Genomic DNA, 22,952 nt, shown 5'->3' on the forward strand with positions numbered 1-22,952 from the left:
AAGGTATATTCGTATATTAGTTAAGTAAAACTTGATTCACACGTTTTGAAAACAGAATATGCAGATATTTACGTGGTAAGATTAATATGGTTTTAGTAGATGTGGTTGTTTAAAAATAGGGAAGGTATTTGGAATGTAATTGATTTTAGTAAAATACGAAATTATTAGTTTGTTTCTGTGCATCGAAAATATATGTAGATACTAACTAACCAAATAAAGTATTTTAAGTATATTTTATATTTTATACAAACCTACTGTTTGATTCGGAATTTTTTTGACGAAACCAGAAACAAACCCGACAATCTAATCACTGTTTATTTTATGTTATAGGTTTTATTCAATTGGTGTATAATAGTAGTCAATCGAATTATGATAGATTGGTATTGATACAGCATAGAAAACTAAACCGAGGTATAGTTGGTTATGAAACACGTTAATTTCGGGTGAGTATGTAAATTTAGTTAAGCTGGTTTAGTAATATTGTAAAATGATGCTGCTAAAAGGCAGTGGCAGATTTTGTAATATTGAACATGAAAGAATGGTTAATTACTAGTTGAAACACGTTTGTTTTTATTTCTGCAGACTAAATTAAACCAAGGCAATATTGGATAACAAACCACGTTATTTTAGGTGCACTCGGTTTTGAAAAATTTATTATGCAGGGTTAGTAAGTTAAAACGGTTGTGTTTTAAGGAAGTGGCATAGAAGGGTAATTATTTAGAAAAACTCAGGGTCAAATCTTATTTGTACTCCTGTTTTAATAGTTTAGATTATACAACTAGTAATCAACTAATCACCACTGATTACAATTAATAATCCCCATAAACTCATCACTGTCCCCTCATTGTTCGAGACATGAGATGGCTAGTGATAGACCTACCCCTGCATCATAGAAAATTGTTCGAGACATGAGATGGCTATGCTCCAAATTATGGTGAGTTGGGTTTAATCAAATTTCATTAAGGATGGTAAGGTAATCTTACACTTTTTTATTTAAAGAAAATGGAAAAGAAATTGATTACATTTTTTAACTGATAAAGAAATGAATTTTTAAGAGATGATTATTTGAGATTTTTTTGTCAACGCTCGAGTTGTCTTACCATTGTGCTGGGCTTTCTGTTTCTGGGAAGTTGTCTTGCATATATTTAAGTCAACGGGATCAGAAGTTCCGTGTTGGTATGTAGATAGAGTCTCTTTGTTTGTTGTTAATTCTTCCTCCTCACAAGAAAGCTCTACGATCGTGATCTTCTCTTGAACATACTAATGGATTCTTATTTTTCCCGTACCAATGTTACTGCTTCTGCAATATGCTTCTACGCCCTTTTGGGTACAATATTTTTCAACAGGAAATCAAGATCACATCAAGAAAACACAAAAATGGCTTCTTCTTTATCTCTTTTGGCACCTCTGTCTTCTTTGCCTCGTAATTGGATACATCATGTCTTTCCAAGCTTCCACGGGGCAGATGTCCGCACAAACTTTCTCAGCCACGTTCTCAAGGAGCTCAGAAGCAAAGGAATCAACTCATTCATTGACGATGATATGGAGAGGAGTAAGCTGGTCGGTCTTGAGCTCATAGAAGCTATTAGAGGATCGAGGATTGCTATTGTCTTGCTCTCGAGGAACTACGCTTCGTCTACATGGTGCTTGAACGAGCTGGTGGAGATCATCAAGTGCAGACAAGAGTTTAGTCAAACAGTAATCCCCCTTTTCTATGAAGTGGATCCAACTGATGTAAAGAAACAGACCGGTGATTTTGGGAAGGTCTTCCGAAAAACTTGTAAAGGAAAAGCAAAGGAAGACATCCAAAGGTGGAAATGTGCTTTGACGGAAGTGGCCCAAATCACAGGTTACCATTCAACAAACTGGTTAGTTGTCCTCCCCCCCACATGTTCTTAATCTTTCTAAGACATGAACAACATATACACGTTATACGTGTATATGGGAACTTAGTTTCCCAAAACAGATTTGTGTCAAAATCCTTATGATCGTAACTAAAAGTAGAAAAAGAATTATTCTAACTCGAGAAAGAAACAATAACTTTATTTATCTGAGAAAAATATGATATGTTTACAAGATAATGTCCATGTCCTTATATAGACATGAAACAATACAAATGAAAGAATATGAAAGGTAAGAGAAATAACTCTTCTTTTTTAAAACCTTTAATATAATAACTATTTTCTCTTGTAATGACATACAAACTACCTTTTACACATCTATCTATCTATATATAAAATTGGGTTTACTTCTCTCCTAGACTGCACACATAGGCGGACACATCACTAATTCGAGTCTTGAGAAGCCGACACGTGTCCACATCCAAAATATAACGTTTCATTAACTTGGAGTTGGAGATCGCGTGAGCTTTTGTGTAACTCATAAACATACATGAATTATCGTGTGGGCTTTAGATCAAATTAAAAATAATATTTTTAACAGTATATTTTAATAGTTTAATAAACAAATTATATCGTGCTCTTCGTCTTTTGAATACGTCATAAAAACAACTCTTATGATATTGTTGATATTCAGTCTGATCATATACCAGTATGAAAAATTAATGTAAATCAACATAACCGAGTACGATGATTTTTAATTGGATTTACATGTGTCGGTCTATATGGAATCCCTTGTTCCACCACATCCACAGTTTTCTGGTCTCGAAGATGGTTGTCATCTTAATATGCTATAAATCGTATTTATCCCAATCAAATATAGGGATCCCTTGCTGCAATGTTCCTTCCATCGTTTTTGTTTCTTTGTGATGTTACTTGTGTGATTTGTGCTTTTTGTGTCCCTTAAATCAACATGGCTCTGATACTATGTAAATAGAAACTTTGTTTCTCAAAAAAAAATTGTATCACAATCCTTATAACTGTAACTAAAAATAGAAAAGGAATTTTATTCTAACTTGACAGAGAACCAATAACTTTGTTTTTCTGAGAAAAATATGATGTGTTTACAAGACAATGTCCATGTCTTTATATAGATATGAAACAACACAAATGAAAGAGTATGAAAGGTAAGGGAGACATAACTCTTCTCTTTTATAACCTTTAATATAATAACTACTTTTTCTTGTAATCCTTGACATAATAACTACCATTTTACATAGGGGTGTCAAAATGGGTCATGACCCATGGGTTGACCCAACCCAAGTTGACCCATTAACCCAAATGAACTGTTTATTTTTGATCCAATGGGTTAATGGGTTAAAAGGTTAATGGATTAACAAGTTAATGGGTTAACAAGTTAATGGGTTAACAAGTTAATGGGTTTATTGGGTTGGGTCAACTCTGACCCATTTTGTTTTCAATTAAAAAAAAACATGAGTAAACCCAATTCTAAGGTTTGATAAAATTGGAAAATCATGAGTTTCTCTAAAGTCTAATCATTTATTCGGTGGTAAAATGCATTTCCCGCCAAAACTGCAAAATACGTTTTTCCGCCAAAACGTGTTTTTTCGCCAAAACTACAAAACAAGTTTTTCCGCAAAAACGCGTTTTTCGCCAAAACCGCAAAAGCACGTTTTTCCGTCAGAACAATTTAACACGTTTTCACACCAAAACTGGGAGAACTCACTTTCCCGCAAAAATGCTATTATCCGGCTAAACCACAAAAAACATTTTATCATTTTGATCAATTTGGTCTTAACTTAAAAATAATTCATTATAAAGATATTGGGTTGATGGGTCAACCATTAACCCATCTAACCTATTTAATTTAATGAGTCATAGGTCAACCCAACCTATTTAATAAATGGGTTGGGTTGACCCATGACCCATTAACAGTAAACTCATTTGAGTTTTGGGTTGGGTTGAACCATTTGACCCATTTTGACACCCCTAATTTTACACATACAAAATAAACTAAACAATGTCACTTTTGAGATTGGGACACAATTATTTGACAAAGAGACACAAATTTTACATACACTATTTAATAATATATTAGCAAAGTTAATTATAAACCAACAATGCGTGGCTGTTGTTTAAAAGCTACAGCCACCCTGGATCGAAATATTGAATAAGTGTTGGTTTCTTTCTTTGATAGAATATTTGAATAATATGTGCAATTTTTTCATGACTATATGACGGAGTTTTTGATCATCCCCTTATTCAGGAAGACTGAAGCAAAGATGATTGAAGATATTGCCACTGAAGTTTCGAACAAGTTAAACCTTTCTGCACCATCCAGTGATTTTGACGACTTAGTTGGGATGGAATCTCAGATGAGAAGAATGAAACCATTGTTGCAGCTTGATTCAGATGATGTGAGAATAATAGGGATTTGGGGTTCGCCTGGGATTGGTAAGACCACCATTGCTAGATCTCTATTCCACGAATACTCCCGAGATTTTCAGATGAGTGTCTTTGTAGATAATATCAAAAGAAAGTATGCGGTACCAGCTTGTTCCGATGACTACAGTGTGAAGTTGGATTTTCAGAAGCAGTTTATGTCTCAACTAACCAATGAGACGTGTGTCAGTATTTCACATTTGGGAGTCGTCAAAGATAGGTTGAAAGACAAGAAAGTTCTTGTTGTCCTTGATGATGTTGATCATTTAGTACAGCTGGAAGCTATGGCAAAAGAAACTTATTGGTTTGGTCCTGGGAGTCGGATTATAATCACAACACAGGATCAAAGGGTTTTAAAAGCAAGTGGGATCAACTATATACATAGGGTGAAATTACCATCAAAAGATGAGGCTTTTCAAATGTTCTGCATGTATGCTCTTGGTCAGAAATACCCTAAGGATGGTTTCAAGGAGCTTGCTTGTGAAGTTATTAATCTTGTAGGTTATCTTCCGTTGGGGCTAAGAGTTATGGGCGCCTATTTTCGGGGAATGTCCGAGAAAGTTTGGGCAGAGGCACTACCAAGGTTAAAGGCACACCTTTCCCGAGATAAAGAAATTACCAACATTTTAAAGTTTAGTTACGATGCCTTAAATGATGAAGATAAAAGTTTATTTCTTCATATAGCCTGCTTTTTCAATCTTGAACCATTTGGTATGGTGGAAAGATGTCTAGAAACATGTTTTGAGGATGTGAGACAAGGGCTTGACGCCTTATATGAAAAATCTCTCATATCTAGCGTATCAGGACGGATAAAGATGTCTAAGTTGCTAGTCCAACTAGGAAGACAAATTATGCGAAAAGAATTTGTTAGTGAACATGGAAAACGCCAGTTTTTGAATGACGCAAGGGATATTGGTGAAGTACTTAGTGACGATAAAGCAGTAAGTTTTGAGATTGTATTTTCATTGCAGTGCTCTGTACAAATGTGAGATTATTTAATAACTAACAATCCTCTATTTATGTTTTATTGGGTTGCTTTACAGGGTAATAGCAGTGTCATAGGAATAAATCTTGAGTGGAAGAATGACATAACAAGGACGAGTGAAAGAGCCTTCGAAAGATTGCCTAATCTTCAATTCTTAAAAATTCATGGTTATGGCATCAAACCTCAAAGTATGAGCTACATGTCCCAAAAACTTAGAGTACTAATTTGGTTGAGCTACCCCATATCATGTTTTCCTTCAAGTTTTAATCCAGAGTTCCTTGTCGAACTATACATGACGAATAGCAATCTTGAGAAATTTTGGGAAGGGATTAAAGTAAGTAGTATGTTATTTTTGAAAATAAAGGCCCTATCTAACCAATTTTCTTATTTGTGTAATACTAATTGTGTCAACTTGTTGTTCATTTATTTGTCTTTACAGCCGCTCAACAATCTAAAGCTGTTGGATTTGAGTGGTTCGGAAAGATTGAAAGAGCTTCCTGATCTCTCCACTGCCACTAACCTATATGAATTGAATCTCAGCTCTTGCTCACGTCTGGTGGAACTCCCTTCCTCTATGAGAAACCTTCATAGATTATCGAGATTGGAATTAATGAATTGCTCAATGTTAGAGGTTGTTCTGGCCAACATCAACTTGGAATCTATAGAGGAACTCGATCTCTCAGATTGCTCTTTGTTGAAAAGTTATCATGAGAGTTCTACATACATTGAAGAGCTTGATCCATGGAGAAAATCTCGTCTACAAAAGCTAGTACTAAGTGGAATGAAGAAGCTGGTATCACTCCCACAGCTACCAGATTCGCTATTGTTCTTAGATGCAGAAGAGTGTGAGTCCCTGGAGAGACTAGACTGCTCCTTTCGCAATCCAGATATTCGTCTCAACTTCCGTCACTGCTTCAAACTAAATCAAGAAGCTAGAGATCTCATCATCCAGACACCGACTAATCAATATGCAGTCTTTCCCGCTGAAGAATTTCCTCAGTGCTTCTTCACTTACCGATCTCCTGGAAGTTCCGTAACTGCGAAGTTGAATCAATTGCATGTTGGCAAATCAACCAAATTTAAGGCTTGCATCATATTTGATGGTGGGGACGATAGCCATTGGGGACCTGTCTGTTGTTGCATCACGTCTGGAGGAAATGCTCTCACTTACTATACTAAAAATGTAGAAGCATTTTTTCTGGGGCATCTATACGCATTCGAGATTGAGGTTGAAACAGAGGATGTCACTTCCACGGAGCTTCTTTTTGATTTTTACATTGTCTATATGCCGCCGTACAGTTCCAGAAAATGTAAGATAAAAGAATGTGGGATACTCCAACTCCTGGAGGTCCCTTTATTGAGCTCCAGAGATGTCGTTGAAGATTATGAGCCTTCGCACGTTGAGGGCTTCGGGTATGGCTCTGGAGAATTTGAACCTTCATACATTGAGAGATTCGGATATGGTTCTGAAGATTATGAACCTTCATACATTGAGAGCTCTGGAGATGAGGATGAAGATTATGAACCTTCCGACTCTGGTTATCTCACTGTCTGATAGTTGCGCAATCGATTCATTGTCTTCCTTTTCAGGGTGGGCTCAAGCAAATTGGCTTCGTTACGTTCTATGGTTCTTTATGGGCTTATACTGTAAAAACAATATTGGGCTCTCTCCCTACATTTCAAGTTTGTTGCAAAGTATTTTCAGAAAAATAAACATGAAAAGGGACCATCTGACCGACTGCCGACTGACCCCATATATAGGTACTAAATTTATTTTGGTCAGCAAATGTAAGAGACAGTTCAGTAATTTATGAACATGAACGTGGCATCATTTCCCCAACGGATTACTGATGCATACAATTAAATTTAATGTTATCGTGTTCATTTCTTAAGATTACATAAATACTATCCACATTGATCGGTTCGACTCAAGACCGAGTCGGAGACGAATCAAATAATGATATGACTCCATTAACGAGCGAATTATCCTATAAATCACTCACTAATTACGGATTAAAGGATGGAAAATAGCTAGAAAGATTTATTTATCAAATCATCTATCCTACTATATAAAAGGGACTAAATTCAAGGCTTTTGAGACTATCCACCTTAGCCAAAATATTCTCATCCAAAAAAAATTAAAAATAAATATCATTTAGAAGATAATTAACTAACATAAATTTTTGATATTTCTAGAAATTTCAAATTTGTAACTGCTAATTTATTAATAGAATCATATATCTATATTGAATTATGTTCTATTTGTAATCGTTAGACTTTAAGAGTAAATAAATTATTAATTTATAATATATTTAGTTTATAACTTTATATTGTAGTTATAAATAAAGAGAATAACCGGAAAAGGTGAAGAAACTCATATAAAATTATGTAATTAAAATAGTAAAATGGTGAGTATGATGAGGTGAATCTAAGAAAATTTGTTGTACAAATTATGGTGTTTTCTTCGTCCACTATAATGATTTAAAATAATATATATTCATATAAATAAGTCAATATTTGTTGTTTTTTTTTGGTAAAATGTTAAGATTATCATTTTCTGAAAGGTTACACTGATCCAAAGAGATTAGTTTGTGGAGATAACCAAACGAGGATTATAGTGTTTACTTTGAAAAAAGTAATAGGTTGAACGATAGATGGCGTGCGTGTTTTTTTACATGGAAATCTGCACATATATTAAAATTGTAAGATTTGAATCATAGAGAAAATATAGTGTATATGACTGAAGTTGATCCATTATGAAACTAAAGATGGCTAAAATTCTTCTTTGTCAAAATGCATAGATGTGAATCTTATATGAATAGAGTTCTCAATTGCTTATAGCAGTGTAATAAATTCCGTGTGTAAAGGGAAAAAATGTTATATAAGTGAAAACAAAAATTATGATTTTTTTCTTGTGTTTATAGGCTCTTCGCAATTTGAAGAAGAAAGAACATATTGTGTGAAAATCTTTGGCTCGGTCAAATTTTATCGAGTTGTTTATAAAACTGTTGTTATCTGATTCATGTAAATTTTCAGTGTTGACTTTTTTCTGTGATTTAAATTTAAAAAAAGATAAAACTTTCGATAAGTTTTGTAAACTCATAACAAGTATTTAACTTTAGAAAGCATTTACATGTTTCAAACTTATAATATATACATATATAATGTTTAAAATTATGTATATAAAACCTGTGTAAAATGTGCTTAAATATGTTTCTCTTCTTTAATGTGTTAATCCTACTATATATAACATTATTTTAAAATTTCAAAAAGTTTATGTCACATACAAAAACTATCAATAAAAAATATAATTCTCCATCTACAACCAGAAAAATGAAAAATTATAAACATATAAATTTAAATTAAGAAAAACTAACATTGGAAAAAAAATTAATGTAAAAGAAATAAACCGACAAATAATATTATAAAATAAATTTATAAGACACAACCCGCGCGAAGCGCGGAAAAAATCTCTAGTACTATACTAAAAGTAACATATAGAGAGCATACAGCATGCCACGTCAGATTTTTTATTCAGGCCAATCAGAGACAAGGTTTTAGACACGTCAGACGCTCGCGATGTTGTTTTGTCCGATCGCGGTGGGCTTCATCCGTTGAGGTTATTGGGCTTTATTAGAGTTTTGTGTCGTTTTGTTTGGACACAAAAGTGAAACCTCGAAGAATCTGTCGAACCTCTTCATTCTCATCGCCTCTACCTTTGTCGTCTTCATTCTCATACTATTAAACAAAGTTTCCACATTTGATTCTGGAAAACTCCATATATGATCAAGCAGTCATTGAATCCCACAATCATCCTCTTTCTACTTTCCCTACGATACAGATTTGGTGAATTCTTACCTCTTCGTACTTCTGGGTGAGACCAAGGCGCTCATCTTCAGACATTGAGGTTCGGGTTTGTCCTCAAGGGCAGTAGAGACGGAGGGAGAAGTGGGGTCATCGTCGGAGCCGAGTCCACCTTCAAAGAAAGTGCCTGAGAAATCAAGAGCCTGTGATTTCACCACGAGTGCTCAAAACCTTTGCGCTAGCTTCTTCTGCCCATCGCATACTTTTTTCCCAAATACTCATCCACCTTCTCTTCTTCCCATCACATCCTCAGATTCTCACTCTCCGATCGTCGGACCTTCTCAGCAATGGCCGGAGCTGGCGGCGACGAGTTCGTTAAAGGAAACGTTTATCCGAATGGCGTCGCTGTCATCACTCTCGATCGAACCAAAGCTCTTAACGCCATGAATCTAGGTAACGTTTTCGCTGTGTACTAATTTCAAGATCCTATTAAAAAGTTGCAGAATCATTAACATCTGTGAGATTTATGAAATTTGATTACCCTTTTGGGATTTATGTTAGAGAACTCAAATTGTTGAAACTGGCTTTGAAAAGAGGAATCTTTTTTTGGGATGGGATGTTTCAGATATGAACTCAATCTGACAAGTAAGCTTAGGTGGTCATCTTTTTTTTTATGATATTACAGAAATGGATTTGAAGTATAAAAGCTTCCTTGACGAATGGGAATCTGATCCAAGAGTCAAATGTGTCATCATTGAAGGCAGCACACCTCGTGCCTTTTGTGCTGGTAAATGCAAATCTTTTGCTCGTGTTTATGTGGAATTTGTTGTTGCATCTGGCGTTAACACTCCTCATGCGAAATCAGAAATCTTTGTCATTGGAGTGACGGACCACCATTTATGAAATATGTTGCAGGGATGGATATTAAAGGAGTTGCTGCAGAAATCCAAAAGGACAAAAACACACCTCTTGTGCAAAAGGTTTGTCAATAAATCATGTTTAACCAATTGCAAATGATGATTCATAATCTTTTCCAAATTCTTAGTGTTTTTTCTTATTTTTTAGCATGTTTCCAACTTTGAGATTTTACTTCCTTAGGTATTTACAGCAGAATATACCCTGATATGCGCAATTGCTGGTTACAAAAAGCCATATATCTCCCTAATGGATGGAATAACAATGGGATTTGGCCTTGGCCTTTCCGGACATGGTCGATACCGTGTGATAACAGAGGTAAAAACAGATCAAGACTTGATCTGTACTTTTTTGTATACATTGTGAACTCTTTTTCATATTTTTGTTTTATATTTCAGAGGACGGTTCTTGCCATGCCAGAAAATGGAATCGGGTTGTTCCCAGATGTCGGGTTTTCATATATAGCAGCTCATAGCCCTGGGGGAGGATCTGTTGGTATGTTCATATGAAATTCTGTAACTGGCTGCTATTTACGTGTTGATTTCCCAAATGAAACTTTTGTTGCCCAATAATATCTGCAGGTGCTTATCTTGGTTTAACTGGAAAAAGAATCCTAAAGCATCCGCTACAATTCAACTTTCTAGATCCCCAACAGCATCATGCTAAAAAAATTTTACTACCAACATCGTACTAATACTAGCACGTGAAAAATGATCCAAACAAACAAAAACACCAAAACAGCGAACACAAAAAATATTAAAGGATTGAACTATTTCTTTTGGTTTAGTCTTTGAAGAAATTTTTGTTTTACAGAAAGTATTTGTATAAGGTTAAATTCATCTAAATTTTCAAATTATTAATGGTTACACTACATTTAAGTTATTTTGGTTAAATACGGTTTGGTTCATTCTAATTTTTTTGAAATAAATTATATGATATAATGTGGTATGAAACTCAAGTAAACTTCAATTTAAAATATTGTCAATTAGCAAGAGCAAAATTTCCAACAAATAATTTTGTTATAAGAAAAAGTTCAACAAATTCTAAAATAATTTATAAAAGATAATTAATAAAATCTTAAAAATAAATAAAACTTCATTTTTTGTTAAATAAAATATACAAATTATTATCTATGGCTTTATTGAAACGATTTATATAGCACTTTAAAATATATATTTTTATAATTTTATTACATTACATTATATTTCAATTTATTTATCTTGGAAAAAGATTAATTAATATCGTGTGAAATAATTAGTGTAAATATTAAAATTTGAAACTCTTAGAAAATGTATCAGTTGTTTTTCTTTTAGTTTTTCTTTAACTATATCAAAGTGAAATAAAAATCAAAAGAACAAATATAAATCATTACATTTTCCTTAATTTTTTTATTTAATAGTTTAATGTACACTAAAAATCCATTAGTGATTCTTTCAACTCAAACCAACAAATTTTAATAAAATTTACAATATAACTTTAAATTAAAAAAACATATTTATTATTTTTAAATGTTTTATAAAATTAAAATATTAAATACTTTTATTGTAAATTCACTACGGGCGGGCCAACCCCTAGTATCATTAAAGGCCACATTACACTCATAAGACGACAGCAAACAAACAATACAAGAGACCTTATGAATCACACACATTCTCATCACTCAGATGACCCAAGAAAGCTGTTTCCGGATCTCCGACCCGACCCGACTAACCCCATCCCTAAGCGACACGGGACAATTGTTCCTCACGGCGGTAAGCTCATAAGGAGACGTATCGGTGGCTAACCACTGCTCGATCTCGAAATTCTGAGTGGAGCACTGAGCGTGAACCCCAGCCGTCGAAACCTCCACGTAGTTAACGTACCATCCATGGTGATCGCCGGAGCCATCGGAGGTTAGGTTGAGAGAGCAGATCGGACTAGGCAAACACGGCGCTCTTCCACTGAAAATGTCGAGGTTGCTTCTCTCGAAGTAGTTGTAGTCAGGGCCCATCAGTCCACCCCAAGCCTCTAGGTTCTTGATCCCGATGTAGTCACCGTACTTGTCGTAGATTCTAGCGCTGATGATCGAGTCGGTTCCGGCTTTCCAGATTGACCCGGTTCGGAGGTAGAACGTGTAGACGCAGTCCGGTTCATCGTCCTGAGAAAATAACCAGAAGAGAAATTAGAAAAAGAATAAAAATATGAAAACCTGGATAATAGGGATCGAGGAAGTTACGGCGAATGCGACGGCGGAGACGGTGGCGATGAGGAGGAGTAAAGGGAGGAGACGAGCCATCGGTTTTTTTGACCTTTTGTTGTTTGTGTTTTCTTGTCGGAAGAGGATGTATTAAATAAGATGCGAATATTGAGGAAAGGTTATTATTGGGAATTAACACTTGGGGTTACGATCTCCTGTTTTCCGGTGTAGCGTGTAGTGTCGACGTGGCGGATTGTGTGCCGCTATGATGTGATAATTTGATATGGATAATTTGAGAAGCTTCTTTCGAACACGGCGTTAAGTCGGCGAGTCGGTAGATATGGATTTGGTAGATGACGTAACTACCCCTTATACATCTATCTTGCCTGCGTGTATGGACCAGGTACAAAATAAGAATTATATATTTATTTATGACTATAGATATTTTGATAATTCATCCTTCCAATTTTTTATTTCTATGTTAATAAGAATTTAACTTGTTGACAAAAAAATAAAATAAGAATTTAACTTTTCTAGATATACTTGGTTTTATTTGCCATGTCATATACGAATCATATTTGTTTTTTTTTTCTTTATCTATGAGTCTGACTATAGAAACTTTGATGATTCATCCTCCAATTTTTATTTATATATATTAATAATTATTTATATTTTCTAAATATACAGTACTTGGTTAATTTTCTGTCAGGTTTTGATTTAACTTATGGCCAGACATAATATATACCCAACAAAGCCTTTTAATTATTACCATAAACTTATATAAACAAACAATTTGTCCAATAAGTTGTTAAGCCTGTGGACTAACAAATATCAAATATATTTTGTAGTATTGGGCTTTAGTTAGGTGCAATCTTGAGCCTAAGGCCTCAAGTGAAATAGTAAGCTTTTCCATATTAAGTAGCTAATTCAAACCCAGCAAACAAATCATGATCAAACCCATATTTTAAGTTTAGAAGGAAATAATTACTTGTGTGATTCATGAGTAATACCAGATTCAAAAATCAGGTAGTCTTAAAATCTACTGGTAGAAAGGTTGTGATAGATCAGATTGCTACAACATTTTACAAAACTAATGAAAGAGCTTAATATCCGTTTTTTAAAATTAGGGTACATTTCATCAGTACATGGAAATGGAGACTGCACATTAAAATATGAAGGTTTATGCTACCATAGATCCCGCATTCCCGCTTACAGATTTTTCCATTTTATCGTATACGCAAAATAAGATTTCAATAGTTCTATCAGTTATGTTATTAATAAATAATTGGTCATAATCTATGTATGATCTCAGTTGAACTTTCTGTCTATATGTAAACTATTCATCTCCGTGATTTTTGTTCAAATGTGTCCTGCGACAATCCAAATTCAATTAACCAATCACTTTCATCTCACCCCACCTTCACACGTGTTTGATAAATATTCCTTCAATCTTTTTAGTACTATACCTAATATCTTCTCAGTGTACTATACGAAAGCTAAGTTTTTTCTATTGTTTAGTAATTATTTACATGTTAATTCAAAAGATGTCGACAACAACTCAAAGAGATCGTCGAACATTAAACCCAATGGATCACCGATAGACTTTTAGATGCCTATATATATAACCGAACTTGCATGTACTTGTTTCCTGACCACTACATAATGCGATGTCTAGAACCTGTTTGTTTAGGTTAAACATACTACATACTTTTTCACCATGTAAAAGACCTACAAAAATTACAGTGTGTTTCAAAATCAGTATATGTGATCTTTTTGTATGACATGAAATTGTTAGACATGTCCCTATGTTAACCCCCAAAGTAAGACTAAAATAATTTGGTTCATATGATACGATTCTCAAGGTGTAAACCATATTGGCTCAGAAAACATTTAGTTATATGGTTTAATTAATTGTCGTCATCATTACGCTGATCTAAGTTGATAATTGATTTTTACTGTAGATTTTCTTTTTGCCATATAATGATTATAAGTTTGATAGTTTAAATCTCAAGTATAATTTCTCGATCATTTATATATATAAATAAAGTAGATCTCGACAACATTTTTAAATGAGTGTGGGTAACCAAACAAACTTAAGCCGTAGGGGTAAAGTGAAAATAGGGTTATGGCATTTTGGTTAATGGCCCCATATATATACGTATTTCATTTAAGAACTAAAATTTGATATGTCGATTATTGTTATCCGACCAAACTTTAAATTGATCGAGATACACTCAAACTATTGCTTATATAGTATCAATCGATAGACTATAGTATATTATTGCTTGCAAAGTAATCAGGTGAAAACAAATGAATGGCAATGATTATTTACATGATTATGCACATCTTTTGAATTGTGATTTTGACTAAGATAATATTTTTGTAAATATTACTCAGTGAAAAGGAGAAAAAAATCCAAACAAATATTATCTTAGTTATCTCATGACATGACATCTAATTATACATAACTGACATAATTCGGACATCATGTCATCATGTTTTATGTAATAATGTAATATATTTAGCAAAAAAAAAAGTTTTATGTAATATAGTTAATAGATTAACCAGAGGTCTAGATAATTGAATATGCCTTCAGTTATTTCCCTAGTCTTCTTAAGACATAGTGTATATTACAGAGAAATCGAAAAAGATGACAACAACCTAAACACATACTGAAACCAGCAGCTGGTTGGGAGGGAGGGGCTGAGAGTAACCACATCAATACCAAAACAAATCATCCACGAGACAGAGATAAAAGGAGACTTTGCTTAAAGACCAATTAGATGCATCAAAGCCCTTACCATGTTATTTTAGCTGTATAGTAATATTTATAAACAGTTATCTTTTCATATTAATATTGTACATATATAAAGATTAACGAGAGCTGAATTTGTTAACTTATATATTCTTAAAATTTTATTAGATATGTTATACTTTTATGTTTATGTACTCATGAATAACGAAGAAAGGTAAACAATTCTTAGGAAGATATGAAAGCAAAGTTAAATATCATCATATGATGTATTGACATATCCTCCTAAAGTGGTTGAAAAACAAAACAACTCATTATACAAACCAAATATCTACCACCAAACCGAATTTGACTAAAGCGTATAAATTTAAATATAAGCCAAACCTTAGATACATGTACATATAATATATAGAGTAGACAATAGTGGATGGTGGTAGTGGAACCACTTAATGCGATTTCACCTTCCCTGTTTTTCTCCCTTTCACACAAAAATTAAAATATAATAATTAAAAAAATCATGTCACACCAAATATCTTATTTACCGTAATACCATATTTCATAAACTCCTTATTCGAGTATCTATTCTCATCTAAATCACTTCTAAAGTTTTCTCTCATCAAAAACATACCCCAAAAGTTTTGTTTTCTTTGTTTGGTCAGAAGAAGATGGAGTCCGGTAATAGTAGTAGCATGCAATCTTCAAGCGGCGGTGGAAGAGGAGGCGAAGAAGAGTACGATTCACGCGCCGTCGATCAATCCATCTCAGCCTTCGACCACCACAATCACCACGTACCATCCCTACCTCCGCAGCAACAAAGCCACCTTAACCTCCTCCACTTCGACCACAACAGCGACAACAACTCTCTAATACTACCAAACTACTTCAACAACAACACGTTCTTACCCATAAACCAACAACCCGACCCGACATCTCAACCCGACCTCCGTACCTTCTCCGCCACATCATCATTCCCTCCTCCTAACAACATAGGAGTAACCAAGAAACCCAAGAAAAGATCACGAGCATCAAGAAGAGCACCAACGACGGTTCTAATGACGGAAACTTCGAACTTCCGGGCGATGGTTCAAGAGTTCACCGGAATCCCATCTCCGCCACTATTTAACAACTCCGTCGTGAACACCACACGCCTCAACACTTTCCTCGGCCTGTCTTCTTCTTCATCACCAAACTCTTACAACAACAATCTCTTGTTACGACCTTTCGCTCAACAACTCCTCCCAACAACGTCTCCTCTCCTATCCGGATCACAGATTCATCAGCAATATCAAAACCCTAACAACGGTTTCGAGAATATTAATCTACAGTCTCTTCTTCAAGCTCAGATTTCAAACATTACTTCAAACCCTAGAAGCAATAATAACGATCAGTTTGGTCAAGCTATGTTGCAGAGTGCATCTACTACTCCTATGACGACAACGGCAGTGGCTAACGGGAACATAACAACCGGTGAAAATGGAGGTTACGGTGGTTCCGATCATGATCATAATAATGACAGTACGTGGTTATGTTCATCTTCTGACCAAAGAACATAATAGTATGTGTATATATATTGTCCGAAATCAAAGTTAGTCTGTTGACATGATTATTCAACAAATTAAATATAGCACATATATGATGATGAAGTTACTCGTTCATGATTTCTATTTTTAATATTAATTACACTTTTAGAATTAGTTTTTCGTTTGTTTGTTTGTGGGTAGGATATATTCTTTAACAAATCAACATATATATGCCTTTATCTTAGTTTTTACCAAAAGTATATATTGGTGATTATTTTTTTATCGTTGGATCTAATTTAAATCAATTTTTCTTTGTACATTCTTATAATATATAGCACCTTAATCATGTAAATGTGGTTTTGAATCCGTGCAAATATTTCTCTTGTTAATCATGGAGTAAATGGTGGCGAAAATTGTGGAATCTTCGACTGCCGCAGGATTCTGGAATGTAGTGTTGGGACCATAGTATATAATTATAATATTATAAATGTATAATTATAATTATATAGTAAAGTATAAATTTTATATTGCGGTGATGATTTGAAATTTGATAATTTACTGGTCTCCCATGTGCTTAGTCTTTCTTAGCATCATTTACATTAAAGAGTCAAGTTCCCATTATGATATTTAACTCTGTTCTATATTTGCTTTTACTGACTTTTTTTACCATACCATTAGATTTGAAATTTGAAAAATTCCAAGAGAAGCATAATGCAAAAGGGAATATATGCAGATATCAAATGTCAAAAAATTTAAAAGTGATTTCCACGAAGTTCTTACTTAGTGGCCTCTTTCTTCCATCTCTCGAATTAAACTTCTTCTCACTAAACTATTCGTCAGATTATTCAGCTTATTAATTGTCAACTCTCTAGTCTATAGCAACACTTTTTTTTTTTGAAAAATCTATAGCAACACTTCAGAAATGTCAGTTTGTTTGTTAGGATTTTTCAACAATATCATAGCTACTGTGTATCGTAGATAATAGTATTTCTTTCTTACTGATGGTAATACAATATACAACACTATTTATACACTGAAATTAAAGGCGATATTGATGTAAATTGAACTTAACGTCTAACTGAATATTTTTTAGTATATATATAACTTTACAAAAATCTTCTTTCATCACCAAGAGACTTGATGGTGGTGAGAAAAAAAACCCCATGAGATTTGATGAGAATATATTTTGCTTGTTCATGTACATAAAAGTTCAAATGATTTTGATTGTTCTGTCCACGGACCAGTTGCACTAACTTACATATAGACTGACCACACTATGCTTATATGCCTATCTAAAAGGAATATATGATGATGATTATCATTATTATGGTGGTGGTTATGGTGGGTCATGCTATGTAGCTCTTGTTGCACTGATGGATTTTCTGCACTCATATAGACGGATCATGCCAATACTCGGTGTCACATAGTTCAGTGGTAAGCCACTGGTATGGCCATTATGTTACGATCCATATGATTCGATTCAGGTTGTCTATATTCTGTGGGCCATTTGACTCCAATAGTTTAAAGTTGGTGAAGGGAAGTGAAAACATAAACATCAAATGGGATGGAAATCTAATTTGACCTCGTTACAAATCTACATCGATCACAAACAAAGCGTAAACCTAAGATTAATATATCTGTAGTTGGTTTGGAATTGAAAATTAGTAAAACTAAGTGAAAGATCTGATAATTACACAGTTTAAACTCTTATATCTATATGTTGTTACAGCACATTTTATCAAAGATGTACATACATTTATCCTTATACGTTCGATGATATGAAAAATGTTTAATACAGATGGTGCAGAGTTTTGGCAATGTTACATCTTGAATAAAAATCTATGTTGCTTAATTCTTAGATTGCAGATAAGACAGTTCAAAATATTTTTAGCTTTTGATGTATCATCCTTTCAATGGTGCGTTTGGTCTAAAAACAATCATGTCAAAGGATATGACCAAACACCCAGCAATACAGAATGATATCGAAATTTAATTGGTTTAGTGGTCTAATCACTCAATAATTGTGATTATAGATGATGTTCATAATTGGAGTTTTGTTTATGGGTCTAATCACACTCTTCCTCACCATCATTCTTCTGTCTCAGTTCATCTTCCACGCAATGCGAGATGAAACAGACACATGAGCTTCTCGTGTGGTTTTTATTCGCTACAATTCTCTCTCTGTCTGCCAATGGTAGAAAAAAAAACTAAACTTGTTTCCACATCACCTAAACAATCACCCATCTTATGACCACAATGAAAGTAACAAAAACTTGAAATCATAATTCATGAGATTCTCTTATTTTGATTCACACTTCCTGAAACCAACCATATCTCCAGAAACTGTGATTTTAAACACCAAACCGGTGATTGAATCCCAAAAGAAACACTGTCTGATTAATCTTGCAGACATAAACACAAGAAGAGAGTATTGTAACAACCATTGATGCTTCCTCTGACCAAAAAAGGGTTGGTACTACTTCCCGCAAAATCAAGGAACATGAGGACTCTCGAGTATCGAATTAAAAAAAATTACCTTTTCATGGAAGATCTGAGAGGAATGATCAAGTGAGGCTGGCACAAGTTGCATAAGATCGGAGAACTGTAACAGCTTGTTCTGTAATTGCTCTGTTTCTTGCAAGTCTCACCCATTCACTGACTACTTCCTCGGCTTTACTTCCTTTAACGCCTTCTTCAAGTGCAGCTGCTGCCTCTGCTAGTTTCTCCTCGGCCAAGTAATTATCAACTTTCTTAATAACAGATTCAATGCCTCCATTAGCTTGGTCCACTTCCTTGAACTGTACGAAAGAAATCCAAGTAAGCAATAAAATTTCAGAGTTTGTTGCGGAAGTAGCATTACAGCATACCTTGAGCCAAGATGCTATATGTGCTAGTGAATGTGCTAAGATTCCTCCGCCACCGGGTGGAATAAGACTGAAGTGCCTAAGTGTTCCTTTCAAGGTATCAAACTGAAAATAACAAAGAGAAGTGAGTAAGAAATAAGTTGAACTGTCTTATTACATCCGTTGAGATCCTTAAATAAAATAAGTTCACCTTCTGGTTTAGCTGCAGTGTTGTATCGGTTCCTTTGGATTTTGCTTCTTCTGGAAGAGATGATAAAACCAAGTCCAAGACTGAGTCCTCGTGAGTTCCTTCAAGGTAACTCTGAAGCATACTTATTTCTTTATGGATCGGTAGTCCTTTCGAGAGTGAATCTTCCAAAGCAAGTGCACCCTACAACAACAGGAATTTACTTTTAAGTCATATATCAACTTACAAGGTGCTATAGAAAAGCATAGTTACATGACGTTAACATGAACCCACGACAAAATAAAACAGTAGTTTCTTACCAATGCAAGCTTGTGAACTGAATGACTTTTGCGAGCCTCTTCAGAGCGCGCATAGAATGCCATATGCAATGCCTTTATCTACAAAAATTAGAAGAGAAGAAAAGAAGCATGAGTAAAACATGCAGGAATTCTACTTAGTTAAAAAGAGATAGGTAACACAAATTCATATAATGTAGGCTACAGTTCATTAGAACAGAGATTTTGCGTTCAACATCTTTACTAAATGCCCATCGCAGCATATGTATGCATTTCTCAGCCTTGATGGAATTCTTGGATAACGTATTTCAAGAACAATTCCTTCACTTTCTTTGACTTGATGAAATGTTTTCAACGTGCATCTGATTTCCTAAACTTCTTCCCAATTATGATTTCGAAACAGTATGTGCATATTCTATACTATGAGGTTGGAATCATTAGATACTAGGAAATGAGATACATTGTTGCGTCTTTACTTACGTTAAGATCTGCCTCTGCCATTTTCTCAATTTGTGCTGCCTTTTCTTTAACAATTGCCGCAGTCAACTCAGCTTTTGCCATTTCTTCGGCTTTACTCAAAGCCAACTGAGCTTCACTTTCCTGCAGTGAATAAAAATTATCAGTTATGACTTTCCAAATCAACATACTATTCTCAGCTTCCTGAAATGACCAAACCTTTTGTTCAATTTCTGTTTTGAGCTTGTCTTCCATTCTCTCTTGGATTGACTTGATAGCAGCGGCTGCTTTTGTTTTCTCTCTTTTTAGCTCCTAGATAAGTAACAGTGGCACGTAAATCGAAGTTGTGAGTTTTCTTTCAACCCAGGAACATGGGAAACCGAGATTAGATGGTAATTTACAAGAATCTAGTGAAAAATCGGATCAGATGCCATGTTTATACGAGAAGCAAATATAAAACTGAACAACTTCATGTTAGTCTGATGCAGCAGTGCGAATGGGCACATGTCCTTGAAGTGAGTTAACCAAGCAGAGGTAAAGAGAGAAGCACCTTATCCAATATTGCCGCCTCCTCTATACGCATTAATTCACGTGCCCTAAGATCTCTCAACTCATTTTCGTACTTCTCCTGAGGACAGTCATACCAATTTTCAGTAAATAAAATCTCACAGATAACGCAAGGGCAGTACAGAAATTAAATCATAGTATGAGATATTTTCTCTTTCAAGCAACCTTCAAGGTTCGTAATTTTTCAGCAAAAACTTGGGCTTCCAAATGCGACTGTCTTTCTTCAGCTGCATGAATGGCATCCAGAAAATCAAGTACCAACTTTCCATCCTGAGTCATGTAGCCATCTTTAAGCCCCTCAGTCGAGTTAGGAAGAGCCTAAATCACGAAACAAAGCGGTTAAGAATATTTTCACACAGATTATCAATCAATACAAAGCCCTGCAGGAGTAGAGAGAGGAAAGTCAAGTTTGAAACCTCAGTTTCATTAGTTAGTTGCTCCCCAGCTGGTGAGGATCCATTGCTTTCAGTACCATTGCCGTCTAGATTGTATTCCTTAAGGAGAGAACCTGGCGTTTTCACTTCCCGCTCAATGCCATCCTGTAAGAGAACGATTGATTAGAGATTAACATCAAACCTTCTTTGTTTATGCAGGAAAAAAATATCAATTAGGAAAAACGTAACGTCCGCAAGAGGAGTCTTATCCTTCAATAAGGTACGTAATGTTAGACTTTTACGGACAAATCATGTCTGTACTACAAGATTTGCTCGACCTTTCATAGATAGTAAGAGATAAGTGATAATTGCGAGTCTAATAAAAATTATATCGAGATAGATAGTTAGCCGGTCTTTCAAGAGGCTGAATATTCTCCTTATTGGATTCCAAGGGACAAAAAAAATGTATGAAATGCATGAAAAAAAGGAGTTCTGAGGCATTCATCTGCTGCAATTTAACCTATAATATATTGCTCTTTCAAGTTCAACAAAAGGAAAAATTAGTACCTCAGATGCCTTTTCAGTGGCAGGATCCTTTGATGCAGCAGATTCCACTTCACTTTCATTAAGAACCGAACCAGGCTGGGGACTAATAACAGTACTGTCCTCAGGTTTCGGTACGGCTTCCAACTTCACATTTTCTGCCTCGGAAATGATTTCTGGGGACGCATCAGACTTAGTTTTCGAGTCATCCGAAGAAAGAGGCAAGCTTTTCTCTGCTTTATCAGCACCATTGTCTTGAGGTGTCTCTTGTTGGTTAGAAGAAACATATGTATAACGGTCAGGCGTTGGATCAGACTCGGGCTGCACTTCTATGTCACTCTGTATTCCCACAGAAGCTGGAACCTCAGGTTGCGTTTCACCTTTACCATCCCCTGATGAGCCAATTCCAGCAGAGTCTCCAACACCGGGAGATACACTCGAATGATGAGACTCCTCAAGTTTTTCAGTGATAGCATCAGACTTAACAAGCTCACTTAATTTCTGCGTTTCATTCCCGAGATACTGGTCCAAGTATCCAGTCTGATACGCTACCAGAAAAGCACCAGCGATCGCAGCGCCTCCTATAACCACTTTCGAAGAACCGCCTTTAGAGCCATCTGAAGGAGGAGGAGGCACTTTCGAGGCATCTGGTTTCCCTAGAGGTTTAGCTCCAGGGACACCGTTTTTACCAGAAGTAGAAGAGGCCTTTCTCAAATGAAATCTCTGAGGCAAGCCAACAAAACGTAAACAATCAGAAAACAAAAGTATACTAAAAAACAAGAATCACCAGTACATACATGCATACACTCACCTGAGCAGCTCCCAGATTCCTCGGGAACCTCTTTATCGACAGCTCGAGAACAGACCTAATCAAATGATCAACCACACATTAGGATTCACAATTAATCAAATCACAATAACCCTCAATTTCCGAGAGATCCTAAACCTACGCGAATTTGATTTTGCTACAACAAGAGAATCGGTACAGCACTGAGATATCTCCATCGGAAAACTCAAATCGATTATACGATTTTATAAGGTTGAGGAAACGTACTTCCGCAGCATTGTGGCGTTTGCTCCTCGTGAAGAACCCAAACGGAGACGGACGACTTGAGAAGAGCTTTCCGGTGAGTAAATTATTCTCCTCTAGCAACCCCCCGTAAGCGTTTTGGCATTAACCGACGCCGTATGAAGCGCGTTTTAGCGTTAAAACGACAACGTTGAAGTGATAGC

The 22,952-nt window shown here is 35.1% G+C and overlaps 5 protein-coding genes across 9 annotated transcripts in view; 3 read left to right on the forward strand and 2 right to left on the reverse strand.

The window, feature by feature from the left end:
• LOC103835100 (probable disease resistance protein RPP1) overlaps positions 1 to 7,020 on the forward strand; it is a 531,820-nt gene extending 524,800 nt beyond the window's left edge. Inside the window, exons 1-4 of one of the 4 annotated variants that reach the window (XM_033277080.1) lie at positions 780 to 1,176; positions 1,347 to 1,868; positions 4,126 to 5,242; positions 5,345 to 7,020. In XM_033277080.1, coding sequence (XP_033132971.1) covers positions 1,378 to 1,868; positions 4,126 to 5,242; positions 5,345 to 6,841 — 3,105 coding nt within the window. In that variant the 5' untranslated portion in view covers positions 780 to 1,176; positions 1,347 to 1,377 and the 3' untranslated portion in view covers positions 6,842 to 7,020. Of the gene's footprint in view, positions 1 to 779; positions 1,869 to 4,125; positions 5,243 to 5,344 lie in introns of those variants that run through there. The other 3 variants (XM_009111201.3, XM_033277079.1, XM_033277078.1) reach the window with 3 other exon arrangements.
• Positions 7,021 to 9,020: 2,000 nt separating this feature from the next.
• Positions 9,021 to 11,131, forward strand: LOC103835561 (3-hydroxyisobutyryl-CoA hydrolase-like protein 3, mitochondrial). The gene is made up of 6 exons (XM_018653935.2): positions 9,021 to 9,543; positions 9,776 to 9,877; positions 10,006 to 10,070; positions 10,189 to 10,323; positions 10,404 to 10,500; positions 10,587 to 11,131. Exons 1-6 carry the CDS (start codon positions 9,438 to 9,440, stop codon positions 10,697 to 10,699), a joined length of 618 nt encoding a protein of 205 aa, XP_018509451.1. The 5' UTR covers positions 9,021 to 9,437; the 3' UTR covers positions 10,700 to 11,131.
• Positions 11,132 to 11,480: 349 nt separating this feature from the next.
• Positions 11,481 to 12,481, reverse strand: LOC103835101 (PLAT domain-containing protein 1). The gene is made up of 2 exons (XM_009111203.3): positions 12,221 to 12,481; positions 11,481 to 12,142 (listed from the first exon to the last, which is right to left on the reverse strand). The coding sequence occupies exons 1-2, from the start codon at positions 12,278 to 12,280 to the stop codon at positions 11,666 to 11,668; spliced, it is 537 nt and encodes a 178-aa protein (XP_009109451.1). The 5' UTR covers positions 12,281 to 12,481; the 3' UTR covers positions 11,481 to 11,665.
• A 235-nt stretch (positions 12,482 to 12,716) lies between these two features.
• On the forward strand, positions 12,717 to 16,627 carry LOC103835102 (uncharacterized protein DDB_G0286175). The gene has a single exon (XM_033277204.1). The coding sequence runs from the start codon at positions 15,599 to 15,601 to the stop codon at positions 16,484 to 16,486; it is 888 nt and encodes a 295-aa protein (XP_033133095.1). The 5' UTR covers positions 12,717 to 15,598; the 3' UTR covers positions 16,487 to 16,627.
• A 2,055-nt stretch (positions 16,628 to 18,682) lies between these two features.
• On the reverse strand, positions 18,683 to 22,933 carry LOC103835103. Of its 2 annotated transcripts, none has more exons than XM_009111205.3 (12): positions 22,774 to 22,933; positions 22,531 to 22,585; positions 21,744 to 22,442; positions 21,219 to 21,341; positions 20,968 to 21,120; positions 20,786 to 20,863; positions 20,455 to 20,547; positions 20,260 to 20,379; positions 19,804 to 19,881; positions 19,508 to 19,687; positions 19,321 to 19,422; positions 18,683 to 19,251 (listed from the first exon to the last, which is right to left on the reverse strand). In XM_009111205.3, exons 1-12 carry the CDS (start codon positions 22,782 to 22,784, stop codon positions 19,018 to 19,020), a joined length of 1,926 nt encoding a protein of 641 aa, XP_009109453.1. In that variant the 5' UTR covers positions 22,785 to 22,933; the 3' UTR covers positions 18,683 to 19,017. The 2 variants fall into 2 exon arrangements, with proteins under 2 accessions (XP_009109453.1, XP_033132992.1); XM_033277101.1 differs by having other exon boundaries at positions 21,744 to 22,447; positions 22,539 to 22,585; positions 22,774 to 22,799.
• Between the last annotated feature and the right edge of the window lie 19 nt (positions 22,934 to 22,952).

The sequence above is a fragment of the Brassica rapa genome, chromosome A08 (genome assembly GCF_000309985.2).
Source record: "Brassica rapa cultivar Chiifu-401-42 chromosome A08, CAAS_Brap_v3.01, whole genome shotgun sequence".
Lineage (NCBI taxonomy): Eukaryota > Viridiplantae > Streptophyta > Magnoliopsida > Brassicales > Brassicaceae > Brassica > Brassica rapa.